Here is a 15,870-nt window from a genome sequence, read left to right on the forward strand (position 1 = left end):
ACGTCCTCCACAACTAGACTGAAGAACAAAAGGGCAGCAACGTGTCTGTTCCCCTTCCCCCAATTCCCCAGCACTGTTCCCATCCCCCAATTCCCCAATAAAAATCTTAAAAAAAAAAAGTGATCCACAATCATTTAATAAGTAAATGAATGAATGATTTTCGTACAACCTGAACACTACTAACGTTCATCATTTTATTTTTGGTGAGTATAGTGTGGGTTTATATTTACTCACACAGATTAGTAAACAAGGGAAAATAGCTTCAAATTTAGATGAAGACAAGACCCCTTTGCTTCTTGAGATGTTTCTTTATCTTGTTTAGAAGATAGTTTGAAAGTGCTTATTCGCAGTTAGTTTTCTTAATGTCAAGTGACTCAGAATGAAGAAGTCTCAGTTCAAGACCTCTTTTTTTTTTTTTAAGTATTACCCAAAAGGAAGTATGAGGTAAATTGCGTAAACTTACAGTACCACAAAAATGAAACTTGAAGCAGGAAGAAACATGCCATCAATGTACTGGATGGAAACCCATGTGTCATGTGAATAGACATGACAAAAACAGCCCTCGTTAAATTACTTTTGGCAATAGTGATCACATTCATTTTAATTTTGCCAGATTATTTCAAGACACCAAAAGGTGAGTATATAATTATAATTTATCTTTTCTTTTTCTAATTTTTAAAAATGAGGACAGCTAATGGTTACAGGAAGTGTCTTCATTTGGATACACACAGCATGGGCTGAAGCTGTATGTCTGAAAAGCTAATAAAATAAGATTGCTATTTCAGTGGACTGTTACATATCATAATAATCTTATTAATAGCACTTAATTGTTGTGGTCTACAATAATGAAATGTAAAAAAGTATTTCAAATTTGTAGTCTAAATTTCAAACATCATGTTTACAATAGTCTCATTGCATGATTTTGCTCTTTGAAACAGTTTCCTTCAAAAACAGTTTTAAGTATGTTTTTATATTCTGGAATTATTTTATAAAGAAAATAACATTTATTATGCTAAAAATGCTTGAATTCCCTCCATCAACTATTTCACAAAATAACTTACTATTGTTTTTGTAAAACAAGAGTATTTAGATATTTTCAAACTACAATTAGAGTAAGGTGGATCCAAATTTAAACAGGCTTATGTGTGTGAATATTTGTAACTAGACAAAAATGGAACAAAATGAACTCTGGATATTTCAGAGCATTGTGATATGATTGTTGGAAACCTAGGGTAGAAAAATAAATAGATGTAAATTTAAACTATTTTTATATGTCAGTAGAAGATTTGAAAATATATTAATGTGATTGTTTGGATTACAACTGTGCTCCCCAGCATTTATAAGAAGAAAAAGTAAAAAGAAAATGCTGTATTCTATCATTGAAAAGTTATATGAATTTGATTAAAATCAAATTTGATGATTTGCTACAATAATTATTGTTGCATATACATAATACTGAGTGGACAGGTAAAATGTCTTTGCTAATTATATTTGATGACATATTGCAATGAATATTTAATGTTGCATATACATAATGCTAAGTAGCCAGATGAAAATATTTTTGGTAAATAAATACCATGAGTGTACAATTTTGTGAACGCTTGAGTTTTTCAAATGTCTCTTGGTTTTTCTGGCATTATGTTGCTTAAATAATTATTGCATATATTTTCAATGCTTGATTTCACTGAGTAAAAACATAAAGTGAATAGTTAAAATTGGACTAGAGATAACCTATTTCAAATTTTAAACTATTGTGAGCTGATATTAAGCTCATTTAATAGTTAGGCAGGTCATATTGATATACCTAGCATCTCTAAAAATCAAGTTGGATCTATTGAAAACCAGGTAATCAACCTAAAAAAGATTTAAGAAACTATTTGCTAACTATTGGTTAGTGTTTATGAGAACTGGACTACCATGATTGATAATAATTTTTGTTCTCTTAGTTTCATAACTGATTATCTCCGCTCTCAATACTACCTTTTCTGCCTTCTCAAACTTAAAATAGCCATTTCTCTTTTCCTGTTTCAAGATATATATATATATATATATATATATATATATATATATATATATATATATATCCTTGGACTCTTTGGGGTGATAAGCTTATTTGGGAATTTCATTTCAAAGGAACCCTCCTTGGAGCCAACAAGAAAAAATGTTTGAAAATCACCTTCTTATCTTGATGTCACTTTGTGGTAGAAGACATTTTGCACAGAGCCACCGTAAACAAAAAGTTGATTATTACACAAAATGTTTTACACATGTAATAATAATGCTTTTATTTATTTCTTCTTATAATGATTTATGGCTCATCAAGAATAAGTTCATATCACCTCCTTTTATACAATTTTGTATTGATTAAACTAACAGCACATCATTATTTTGCTTTTTTCAAAGTAATTTTTAAATCACAATAATAGTTGCTGTATGAATTGATTTGTTAACCACTATATTTTATAAAATAAAGTATCTGTCAAAATTATTTAGATGATAAGCTAAGAGTGCTCTAGAAGTGTTAAAATTAACCTTGAGATTCTCCTGTATAGTCTTGCCCTCCCTATCAGTTACTTGTGTCTTTTTTTCCCCATTCTTTCTTACATTCTAGTCACTTTAATTTCTAGGATAAATATTATAAATGATTTTTACTTATAAATTATTCACTGAAACCCTGTCTTTGACACGTCAAATGAATTCAAAAGGAATCTTAATAAGGAATAATGCATTCAAGAAGTCTAATAGATTTGATTTCAAAATAATAAACCCTCTGAAGGCCTGTGTTAAAAATAGAGCACTGTATTTGATCATTTTTCATCAAGAATGTACCTGAGTCTCTGAATAATCATTACTTGGAATATTCAATTATCATAATTACACAGCATAAGCTATTTAGTCTAAAATTACTAAAGAAGAGAAACTTCTTCAATGGTGTTTGGGATTTTTAATGAGTTTGCTTTGGGTATGCACTGGCAAGAGAACTTATTCTAATACTTTCAGTTTATTTGAAAGGCAGCTTATCCTAAGATACAGTAGTTAATATAATGATTCTATATATTTATATTGCATGGAGATAATGAAGACATAAAAGGGAGAGCTTCATGCAATTAAGAGACCTGATTTGCCCCAAACAAGAGACTTTATCAAACTACTTTTGTTGGACTAAAAATGTGTAAGAGAGGAGACCTAGTTAACTCACATAAATATCAGTGATCTTTTATTTATTTATTCTTTCACTTGAAAAGTGCCTGCCTGTACTAGGAACCTGGGGTTATAAAAATGAAAGGCAGTTCTTCCTTCAAGGAGTTTTTCAGTCAGGGGGAAGACTGACAGGTAAATAATTAAATACGATACTGTAATTACTAAAATAGCAATGTGAAAAGGTGCGATGGGAATGTTCCTCAGCCTGACTGGGGGAAGAGAGTCCTTCCATTTTTGAGTCAAAGAGGAATAACTGTCAGAGTTCTACTGATCACCTAATATTTCTTCTTACCTGCTTGCAGAAGCGCTTTCTAAGAAAACAATTACTATTGATTTTCAAATAAAACGTACTCATATAAATATCTCAGAAATTCTTGAAAGCAGGAACTATAGTGAGTTGTGTGAGTGTATTCCTGATGGCTTGTGGCAACATGGGACAGGAATAGCACAGATGAAAACACCACCAATCTAATTTTATTGAGCTGTTTTGACTTCCTTGCTTACTTTTAAGAGCCTAACTGACATTACCAGCTTTCATTTCCCCTTCCATTTTACACTTTCTGATGGAAATCGTAGTATAATAAGCAGTGAAATTGAAGAAAACAAAGGATAAGAAACTTTAATTACTTATGAACTATAGTATAAACCCTAAAGTATATGAGCATTTGTACACATTATTTAATGTCTATAGTACAAAAAACAGTGTTATTAAGGGTAACTGCAATTAATTTACCTGAAAGTGTTATCCTAGTTCTCAAAAATGGGCACTTTATTTTCCTCATATTGACTGGCTCATTAAAAACTTAATCAGTGATAAGCTTTGAGATATAGTAAAAAAAATTTTTTAATTTAACAAATATTTATACATGTACTAGGTAATACACCAAGTACTTTTACATATAATTCATTTAAGCTCATTAAATATTTCAACTTATTCATGGTTAGGCATCATTCTCAAGAGACTGTATTCTGAAAACGTTCTGAAAGAAGAAATAAAACTAAATGGATAAATTTACTTTGCTGTAAGATTTTCTTTCTTACTGAATATTCTGAATCTTTAGTTTTAGAATGGTTACTAAGGGGCACAATATTTTTACATATATATTTTAGACTATATGTGTTGGCAAAAAAAAAAATACTGCTTAGCATAATGCTTTTCGCTGTTTTGGCAGAACTGGCCTTATTCCCCCATCCATTAGGTTACGATACCAACAATCCTTCCTTGGACTGCTTTTTATTTGTCTCATTGCATTGGTGGATAAGTGCTCTCTCTGTATATTTTCTTTTTACAGAAAAAAATGACTTTCTCTAAAACATTAATATGGTAAGATATCTCCCCTTTACATTGTTCTGTTTCTTTTCCCCATAGCACTTATCACCTATAGAATTTACTTACTGATTGTGTATATGTTTTTGTTGTCTGATTTCTCCAAATAGAATTTGTAAGCTAGATAAAAGTGAGGCTTTGTCTGTTTTGTTTGTATTTCAAGGCAGCCTACTGAATGGGAGAAGATATTTGTCAATGATACATGTAAAAAAGAAACATTCTTGAAGGAAGCATTTCTCATGTGATCCTCGCAACCATCTTTTGATTTAGGCAGGCCAGGCATTATTATCCTCCCTTTACATTTTTGAAACATAAAATGTCATCACCAACCTAGAACTTTTAGGTTGTGCAGCCTGTGAAATTTATTTCACAGAATCTTTTACTTAACAGATACGCATCTCTTTACCTTGAGTCATTTTCCTACCACTTTTTTTCTTTTCCCCTTGGAGAATGTCATAATGTGCATTACATTCATTCTCTTGTTTTGCAAGTAAAACCAGTAGACTCTTTCTTCTGTTCCAAACCTAAGTAACCCAAAGCTTTGCTCCTTGCCCCCAGAAAATGTTTTAAATTGTCTTCCCCAAATGTTCTATGAGCAAATCCATATCCTTTCTAGGCTCTCCTGTTCCTGATCTGGTTAATGCTGTGGATGTATCATCCATACACAATATATTTTTTTACTCTTTCCCACTTAATGTCACTAGAGAAGCACTGACTACTGGACCCAAAATGGAAATACAATTGTTTGAGTTTTTGCTGCTGAAATCGATACCCTGTTGAGTCTATGCCAGTTTTTAACAGAGGCAGGCCTGTGACTAAATGAAAACAACATATGTTAACCAATGTCTTTGCAGATTAGGCAGCGAAGCCATGAACAATGAACTCTCTCCTATCCTGATAGCTAATATTTTTAAATTTCTGCGTTATGCAACAGAATATTCAATAACGATGAAAAATCTTTGGAAATAATGGCTATGTTTTATTTTTTGGCTATGTTTGTTTTAAGGCATAATTTACAATAAAATGGAAAGATCTTAAGTGTTCAGTTTCATGAATTTTGAGAACGGTATGCACCTATGTAACTACCACCCTATACGAGATACAGATTTTCATCACTCCCAGAAAGATTCCTCCTGCCCTTTCCTGTCAAATCTCCTCCCACCCCTGAGGCAACTTTCTGACCAGTGCCACCAGAGTTAGTTTTGTGCCTTCTTATGCTTCATATAAATGGAATCATCACACAGTATCTATTTTTGGTCTGGCTTCTTTAGCTTAGTGTAATGTTTCTGAGATTCATCCATTGAGTGCACAATAGTTCCTTTCTTTTTATTGCTAAGTAGTTCACTGAATCACATTTGTCCATTTAGCGATTGGGCTGTTTCTAGTTTTTGGTTATTATACATATGCTGCTATAAGCATTCTTGTACAAGTCTTTGTATGAACATATGTTTTCATTTCTATCAGGTAACTAGAAGTGAAATAGCTGAGTATATTTAATTTTATAAGAATCTACCAAATACTTCTCCAAAATGATTGTACTAGCTGTATTTCTAGGGCCAAATTTTCTTATATTTCCTAGCTTACATTTAATATCCTAAAGCAACAACTTCTAAAATGTATTGTCTGAAGTAATCCATGTTTTTCCAAAGTTCCTCACAACTAGTGGACCAAGGAATAGCCTAGGTATTGGGAAAATATGACTTGACAATATTAGTTTCTGGAGTTCTTATTGTTTGTCAAACAGTGAAGGTTTATTATAAATTCTCACGTATTTTTGAGAAGTCTCAACAGAGAGTTGAGACTTCTGTTTTTATAGTCATACCTTGAAAAACACTGCTAGCACAAAAATATAAAATGTGAGAGATAAAACACTAAAAACTTAAAAAAACACATAGTTGAACTTATAAGAAAATTTCTCAAAAGGGGAAAATGGCTAGAAATTACAAATCTGGATGGGTAAGCAACCATGAACAAATTGGTCACTTCCGGAGCATCGACCAATTCCTGGTGGCCTGGAGTCTCAGTTTGAAAGGGCCATATGTGGGAGACAGAAGCCAAAGCATAAATGTGGACAGTAAAAGGTGACTAAAAGGATTATTTCCAGTTCTTGGCTATTATAAATAAAAAAGCTGCCATGAAAATTCCTGTACAGGTATTTGTGTGAACATGTTTTTATTTCTCTTGTGTAAATTCCTAGGAGTAGAATTGTTGGGTCATATGGCAAAGTATATGTTTAATTAAAAAAAAATAAAAATTTATTTTCCAAAGTGGTTGTACTATTTTACATTCCCACAAGCAATGAATGAGAATTATGGTTCATAGCAGCATTATTCAAAACAGCAAAAAAATAGAAACAACCCAAACGCTCTCTGTCAGAAGAATAAATAAATTGTGGTATATTTATTCAAATAAATACCACAAATCATTAGCTACAACTATATGCATCTACATGACTGAAACATATTAAGCTAAAAAAGCAAGGCATTATGAATACATACAGTATATTCTGTATATATGTATATATTTCTAAAATATGCTAAATGAAACAATGTTATTTAGGAATATATACATTTTGGAAGCACTCTAAGATAAAGCAAAGGGGTGATAAACACAAAATTCATGATAGTTAACCTCTGGGAAAGAAGGAGTGTGTAGGAATGGGAAGGGATAGAGTGCTTCAAAGATGTTGCTAATATCCTGTTTCTTAATCTGCATGATAGATACATGGTGTTTATTTTGATTATTCTTTAACTGGCACAATACATTTTATATATGCTTATATATGATATATGTTTATAATAAAAGTTAAGAAGAAAATAAAGATAGTTCATGTTTCTTTAGTCATACTCATTGCTTTTCTTAAAAAAAATTGACTTGGACATTTGTCCTACACTGTAATGTATTTTTCTAATTCCAATTTAGTATTCTATATATAGAATACTGTACCCTGAGAGATTGCTGCCTTAGGACTGGAGTAATTCTGAAATGCATTTCTGTCTCTAGGAGCAGTTTATTAATGGCAGTAGTTAAATTCATAAATACTTGTTTATGGAGATGAAAATGTAACCTACCTGGTAACAAAAATGATTGAATAGAATTCAATTATTTCTTAAAATTACACCAGGAAAGGATATGGCCTCTATTTCTTTTCCAATTGAATTGTTTTAAACTAAGGCTTAACAACCATCATAAAATGGCCTTATAGCCAAATATAAAAGATATATTATCAATTCTAGAGAGCCCAGTTGGTCACTTATAGGATAAGACTGCAATGTTAACAGTAAAAAATCTCTATCTCCCTTCTAGGTCATATCATAGCAATATAAGTTCAAAAAGTTGAAAATTCCATAAGATGAAAAATTCCAGTGAGGAAAATGGAAAGATGGCAAGAAATAAGTTTTTCATGTGCTTTGGTGATATAAAAAAGCTTATAAATCATAGAATTCCATCAGATGGTGCATTTCTGTCTCCCTCTAGGGACATCATTATTGATGACAATCTTTTTCTAAGATTAGTTATTATTTTATTACAACTGTGTTTATAGATATTTTAAGACATTATAAAACTGTGTATTTAAGAAAAATACCATCTCCCCACCAAAAACCTTTCTAGTAACTCAAGTATGAAATGTGATTATAGCGGAATTCACATGTGAATTATCACAGAAGCAATATCACAAAGTGTAGAGGGTAATGAGCTTTTAATTTATTAAACAGTAAAAATAAAATCACTAATGAAACATGTATGGAATTACTATTAAAGTATAAATTCCACAAGTAAAAAAATGCTTTAATATAACTTAATAGCTTAATAGCTTGATTTTCTTTGAAGTTTCAACCAACATGTATAACTAGAAGTGGTAATTCTAAAAAATGGAATAATTCTACTGTGCTTTACATTATTTACAAAATTTAAAAACTATATTTGCCCTGTATGATTATATGAGAAATGGCAAAGAATGATACATAAAGGTGGAATTGAGCGTGTCGGTTATTTTCTTATACTAGCAAATGACTGTCAGACTGGAAATATCTGAAAGAGAGGTTACCTGTTCCTTAGCTGATCACTACTGATAAATAGGAATTTCCGATTTTTATATTGTGAGCTTTAATTACTCGTGTGAATTAAATCACAAATAATTCTAACCTAAGTGAAGGATGAATTTTTAGTTTTTACTTTGGAATATGGGTTTTCATTTTAAATAATATACATTTGTACAAATTTCAAAAGTGTTTTTGTATGCACTATACCACTTGACACTACTATAATCCCATGAGGTGAGTAGGATCTAGAGTTATTGTCTCTATTTTGCTAAAATGACAGTCACAGAGATTAAGTAAATTGTCCAAGTATCTTGGCTAATGACAGATATAGCACTAGTCTTTGTCTTTTGAACTTCGTGTTCTATTATACCATCATTTCCATATTTGATGGTTGTCTTCAGACAAAAATAAAAATTATGTGACTCTATTAAATTTCATCTTTGGAGGTTCAGGTAGGTTGACTAATGGCCACCCAAGAATATTAAGTGCTAATCCCTAGAACCTGTAAATATGACCTTATAAGGAAAAAAGTTCTCTACAAATGTGTTTAAATTAAGAATCTTGAGATGGGGAGATTATCTTGCATTATTTAGTGGGCCCTACATCCAATCACAGATGTCCTTCTAAAAGGAAGGCAGAGGGAGATCTGACACAGACAGAGGAGGACAAGACAGAGACACAAAGGATAAGACAGTGTGACCACGGAAGCTGAGCTCAGAGTGATATAGCCATAAACCAAGGAATGCCAGCAGCCATGAAAAGTCGGAAGAGGGGCAAGGAATGGATTCTTCCCTATGGCCCTCAGAGGGAGCGTGGTCCTGTGGACACCGAGATTTCAGACCAGTAAAACTGGTGTTGAACTTCTGGCCTCCAGAACTTTAAGAGAATAAACTTGTTACAGTAGCCTTTGGAAATTCATACAGATGCTGTTTAAGTTTTCTATTTTTTATTCAACTCCATGAAATTGACTTGAACTTCTATTTTAGAACAGATGAAGTAGAACAGAGGAACCCAAGGTTTGTCCATTAAAACTTTCCCAGAAGAAAGAACAGTTAAAATGCTAGAGTTTCCAAGCACTTCTCTATAAGGACTTCCGTTCCCTGAAAATTTATAGGGAATGTTGCCAAATTTTAAAAAGAAATATTTAAGTGGAGTAGATATTGTTAATTCATGGAAAACAAAGTCTTGTCACTTGATTAGCTGAAATGTACTGAATCTGCCTAAGAAAAGCTGGAAGCTTACTGCATATCTATTTGAATGTCCAAAACTCAAAATTTCATAATGAAATTATTTTTTTTGTTTGTTTTTTTCTTCATAGGAAACATGTTGGAGCTATCATGTCTGGAAGTGTGTTTACAACCTAATCTCACCTATTCCCTCTCCTCCTTAAATTTTTCTTTCATGACTTTTCTGCAACCCATAAGGGAAACTCAGACTATGATGAGAATCTTTCTAAATCACTCCAACTTTCAAAACTTCACCAGGATTTGCCAAGACATCACAAGTGACTTTAAAATGTGTTCCTTATGTTTGGTTTGTGAGTCCGAAGGAAACATGGATTTGATTTCTCAGGAACAAACCTCAAATGGTAAATACAAAGGGAAAGTGAGAATAAAACTTATTAAGGATAAATTACCTAATTCTGTTAAGAAGTCATTAAAAATATATTCCAATGTTAAGTTCAGTGGCACTGGAGCACACTGTGGGGTGGGTTTTGATGAGTGACATACAGGGCTTTGGTATATTACTCTTCATGGATTACTTTGAGTTATCAAAAGCAAAATATCTATTCTAAAAATCCATCAAATGCCACTGTAATTCACATACATTTGATGGTTAAAGGATTATTTAACACACAAAAGTGAAAACAGTACATTGACAAGTTATCCCAGTTGTTATGGCTGTGTAGCAAATCACTTCAAAACTCAATGGCTTAAAAAAACAGCAATTATTTTATTTTATTTTATTTTTATTTATTTTTTTATTTTATTTTATTTTTTTGGTGGGTCAGGGATTTAGAATGGACCTAACTGGGCATTTCTAACTTGGAGTGTTTTATATTGGAGTTAGACAGTGACTGGGACACAAGTAGAGAGGGGCTGATGCATCTAAAGGCAGGTGGGCATTTCTCTCTCCTCAGTTTTTCTCAGAGCTTTTCTATGTGGCCTTTCCACTTGGGCTAGTTTGGGCTTCCAGAGCATGATGGCCTTAAGTTGTTGGACTATTCCATAATGGATCAAGGCTCCAATATTATGTTCCAAAAAACAAGGTGGAAATTGCTTCACCTTTTCTGGCCTCACCATGCAGTGTCACTTCCTCTGCATCTGATTTGTTACAAGCAAGTCACAAACACTCCCACCCTGATTTAAAGGGAAAGATAGTAGGCTCCACCTATTTATGGTGTAGTGGCAACGTTTTAGGTTAACATATGTGTGTTATGCATTAAATTATATTGAAGTCCTAACACCCAGTATCTCAGATGTCACATTATTTGGAAATATGGTTGTTGCAGATGTAATTAGTTAAGATGAGGTCACTAGGGTTGGCTGTATTCCCATATGACTGGTGTCTCCATGAAAAGGGGAAACTTGGACACAGACATGCACACAGGGAGAACGCCATGTGAAGATGGAGGCAGAGGTCAGGGTGATGCTTCTACAAGCCAAGGAAGGTCAGACAGAGATTGCCAGCTAACCCCCCAGACCCTAGGGGAGAGGCCTGGAACAGATCTTACCCGTAGAGCCCTCAGAAAGAAGCAATCGCACCAACACCTTAATCTCAAAAGGCTAGCCTCTAGAACTGTAAGACAATAAATTTCTGCTGCTTAATTGACCCAGTTGATGGTACTTTGCGATGGCAGCCTTAGCAAACTAGTGTAATGTGGAATGAGAAATATTATTGTGACAATTTTGCAAAATAAGATCGGCTCCACAAGTCATCAGGGAAATGTCTGGGTTTTCTTTAAGATGCTCTGATGCTATTGCAACCCTACTGTCACCTGGTTTTCATAATCTGAAAAAATGTAAGCCCTTCAATCATTATTTTTAGTGCAGGTAACTTCTTGTTTCTACTTTTTTTGTGTAAGAAAGAAGAGATTGAGTATTGAATTGTACGTGTTTACTTACTAGGTATTACTGTTTTGCAAATAACAGCTTTATAATCTCTTTCTAGTTCTTATCATGAGAGGATCAATGGAAGCGAAGACAAGTGATTTTCATTCACCTTGTCAACATTTTAACTTCACTGTAGCTCCTACAGTTGACCACTTGGAAGAATATAACGTTACCTGCGATCTAAAAAACCACACTAGAAGGTCAGCAAACATGAAGGAGGATCCAACCAAGGAAAAGGCTATAAACCACACTTGTAGAATTATGAACTACCCGGATAATTGTATACACATCTCTTTGCACCTAGAAATGGATGCAAAAAGTAAGTTTTTAAGGAAACTAGAGGGAAGAGAGAAATCAAATAGGGCTACCACGTTAACTTCACTGAAAGTCAAAAAGTTGAAGGATTTTATTGATGGAATAATAATGACTGGAAATGTTAGCCCTTTTATCTGTTTGTTTTTCATTCAAAATGTGCTGTTCATGGGGCCCAGCTGTACCTAGAAGCAGAAGGGGCATCTATGGGTTGTGAGTTGAGGAGCATTTGAAAGACCTCCTGCCCCAGAATAACTTTTGGACATACCTGTTAGCTGTGCTTGAAGTAATACTCTTATACACTTGGGTATAAAAGGAAGAGATTTATTTTTAAATGGTAAATACTCATGTAAAGAGTGGTGTGTTATCAAAATCTTGTTTTGAACTGATTTAACATGTCCCCTTTTAGAGATGAGAACCAGGCCTGGATAAAATGGGATTTTTATGTAAAGCCATGAAGATAGGCAGGATATAGATTAGGTCCTTTGGGTCATTGGATGATTCTGGGGAAAGGAAGGAGCCAGAAAGACAAAACTTACATATATCTTAGTTCTGTTTGAGGCTGATTAACTTCCTAGTCACCCTCTTTTGAATTTACCACAGTTGATCCTATCTACTAAGCAATGTGCCCTCACTTCAACCATACACCTATTCTTGAAGACCATTGTATGAGGTAACCATTTAATGAGTGCCTGCTATATGCTGAACAGTGTGCCAGGCATTGGGAACACAGAAATAGACAAATGTAAAACAATCAAGTAAGTGTTTTCAGGTGCTATAGTAATTTGCTATGCTCTTTGATATTCCAGATAAGGCCTTTCAAATGGCTTTAGAATGCTTTTCTAAAAACTTTAATTATTTTGGAGGCAACTATTTAAAACTATTATATTTATCTTTAAGCAAACACAAATATGTAATATGTATGTATTTTAAAGTTATATGACTTCAAATAAATTTCTTCTGTGAGTTAGTTTGCCCAGGGCCCTACAGCCTCTGCAGTTAGGGGGTGTTTCAAGGTGTGTGTATGTGTGTGGGTCATGGGAGAGGATATGAGAAAGTCAGAAGAGACAGTTCAAGTCCCTCTGGTTCAGGAGTGAGGTTGGAAGGCTGCATAGGGAAGGTGACTATGATGAAATCTGAAAGATAAAGAGGTATGGATTATAGATACAAAAATATATTTATTTTGATGTATATTTATATATCCATTTAACTACTTTTTATATTTTCTAAAACATAAAGGAAAAACAAGCATTTCCATTATTATGATTTTAAGAGGATCAATTTTGGTGTTAATGGAAAAATCCATAAATTCTAATCAGAGTGAAATGACAGTTAATTTTTTGGGTCTATAATTCAGAAAGATAACAGTGGTCCACAAATATGTAGCCTTCTATTCTAGAAAAACTATATCCATTTTGCCATGCGTAGAAAATTTAAAAATTATTCATATTTTAGTCTGCCGTGCAAAGACTAATTTAATCTTCTTTGAAAGCCCTATCTGCCAGGGGGTAAAACTAAATGTACTCTAATCTGGTAAATTTACTCTGAAACAATAATTTAAACTGTATTTTTAGATTGTTTCAGATTCATGTCTGTTTCCTCTTGTTCCTCTCCAAGATGGCTGCAGGGATGTAGGTGGGCAGCATGGGATGTGGGGAGACACACTCTTCTGTATTCACTCTGGTGCTTTGGTGATTATACTGGCTGGCCTAGCCCCACTAGTGCACATTCAGATATTACAATACAAATTTGCTGAATGCATGGTTCTTTTTTTACAGCTTGACCAATCAGTGCCCCATGACACCTTGGTCATTGGGCCTGCCTTGGCTCTTGCTGACTCAGTAAATATTTCAGTTAACTGCATGCTTTTATTCTGCTGAGTGAGAAATGCAAATCTGGCAGCTGTATAGCATGGAATGATATTGGGGAGGCTGAATGCTTACATCCCACTCAACTTTTACCTTTTCTCCAGTTAGCCTATTCTCTAAATAAATGTTGACTGCCTATTTAATGTACAACTGCCCATGGCGGGGTGTCCTGTGAAAGAAATGCCCAGATCATGAGCCCACAGGGGCAGTCACACAAGGATATGAACAAGTTATAAATCTTGCTAAGTTGCATAAGTACTAGCTGTGGTTTGGGTGCAAGGAAAGGGTACAGAAGATGGCTGAAAAAGTCAGCAGGCAGTTGTGTCTTGGACATGACGAGGTTGCCCTCGTTTAAGTCACTGATTCCTGGGTCAGCTGTCCAGTATGTCTTTATGGGACCAAAGGAGACCATGCTAAGCTCTTGCTGGATGGTGACTACACTTCCCATGTTGGTTCACTGTTGCCTGAATGAACCAGTTTTTATCTGTATCCTTATTAAATTTAGGTTAGGGTAACTGCATGTTTAATTAATGTACACACTTGATCTGACCATTGCCATGAGAGCCTCTGAAGAAATGGGGTGTGATTGTTCCCCTGCCCTGGACTCTTAATGCCTCAGTCCAGCCTTTTCTCTTTGTCTGTCTTTCCCTTTTTTCCCCATCCTCCTCATACTCCCTGCATCATTGTTGATTTGAGGTTATAATTTTGGCTGCTTGGCCCAGAGCCAAAATTATTAATTACGAGTAGCTCTGATTTTGGTACTCTACTATGTTGTGGTTTTAACCTAGTAATAGGAATGATCGTGAAACTAACATTAACATAACCTAAATGAAATTAACCTTAGAATTTGGGAACTAAATGGATCTCTGGAAACCACCTGGTCAAGTTACCTTATTTAATACCCTCATTTAATACACCAGGAGAGCAAGTGACCCTGCCACAGTGATGTTATATAGTCAGCTTTTTAGTTAAGGGCAGGGTATGTAGTAGAACCCAGCTACTCCACCACATAGCCTTTTATCAGTTGGATCATTTTATTGTACTTTTATAGTATTTTTTTTCTTTGCAGATTTCTCTTGTTCCATGAAGATCACTTGGTATATTTTAATAATGTTAGTTTTCATATTTTTGCTCGTCCTTGTTATTCACAAAATATTTGAAGACCATAGACGAGTGCGGAGGTGGCAGAGTGAGTATTGAGAAATAAATGCATCATTTGGGATAATCCATTTAGTTTCAAAGAACTCTTAGTCTTACCTATAGATTCAATTCATTTTTTTTAGTTCAATTTACCATTCACTGAGCACCTACTGTGTGCAAGTGGCAATTCTAGGCACATAAGCATAAGTAAGACACAGTGCCAGCATTCAAGGAGCTTCATGTGTCTTCCTCCCACCCAGACGAGTGAACAGTAGGGAAGAAATGGGTGGGTGAATCGGAAGGAGCTGATGGACTGGAGGTTGAGCAGAGGCATTAGTGGGAGTGAGGGCAGAAGGGAGGAGAAGAATAGGAGTAGTGATAAAGAATTTTAGAGTTGGAGATCTTGGGCAGACTGCCTCTAGGTGATGAGTGTGAGTGTGAGCCAACCTGCAATAAGTGTGAGTGTATCAGTAGATTTTTGGCTAGGTTGAGCTAAAATGTGTCATTGGAAATCAGGACAGTGGGAACGATATTAAAAATATTTAATAACTAATATAACTCCCGCTTGTCAGGATGGTCACTGACTGTTAACTGTTGGCATGGTCCTACTGGTGTGTTCCCATGCATATAATGGCTGAATATCAGGCCCGATGGAAAGTAGCTGGTCTCTCGAAGACAAGAGGATGTATCATTATGAGAATAGGCTTTGGAGATAGGTGGAGTTATGTTAGAATCCTAGTACTACCACTTCCTAGTTATGTGACTTGGAACATGTTGCTCACTGTATCTGAGTGTCCCTTTTTTCCTCTGCTAAAACAAGGCTAATCACCATTACTGCAGAGGGTTGAGGAAGGATTGAACTAAAG

The 15,870-nt window shown here is 34.3% G+C and overlaps 1 protein-coding gene across 1 annotated transcript in view; it reads left to right on the forward strand.

The window, feature by feature from the left end:
* The first annotated feature begins 499 nt into the window (after window positions 1-499).
* TMEM156 (transmembrane protein 156) overlaps window positions 500-15,870 on the forward strand; it is a 31,107-nt gene continuing 15,736 nt past the window's right edge. The window contains exons 1-4 of the mRNA XM_019635989.1: window positions 500-634; window positions 9,890-10,159; window positions 11,743-12,003; window positions 14,934-15,053. Coding sequence (XP_019491534.1) covers window positions 547-634; window positions 9,890-10,159; window positions 11,743-12,003; window positions 14,934-15,053 — 739 coding nt within the window. The 5' untranslated portion in view covers window positions 500-546. The remainder of the gene's footprint in view (window positions 635-9,889; window positions 10,160-11,742; window positions 12,004-14,933; window positions 15,054-15,870) is intronic.

Source organism: Hipposideros armiger, unplaced genomic scaffold, assembly GCF_001890085.2.
Source record: "Hipposideros armiger isolate ML-2016 unplaced genomic scaffold, ASM189008v1 scaffold_26, whole genome shotgun sequence".
NCBI classification, from domain to species: domain Eukaryota; kingdom Metazoa; phylum Chordata; class Mammalia; order Chiroptera; family Hipposideridae; genus Hipposideros; species Hipposideros armiger.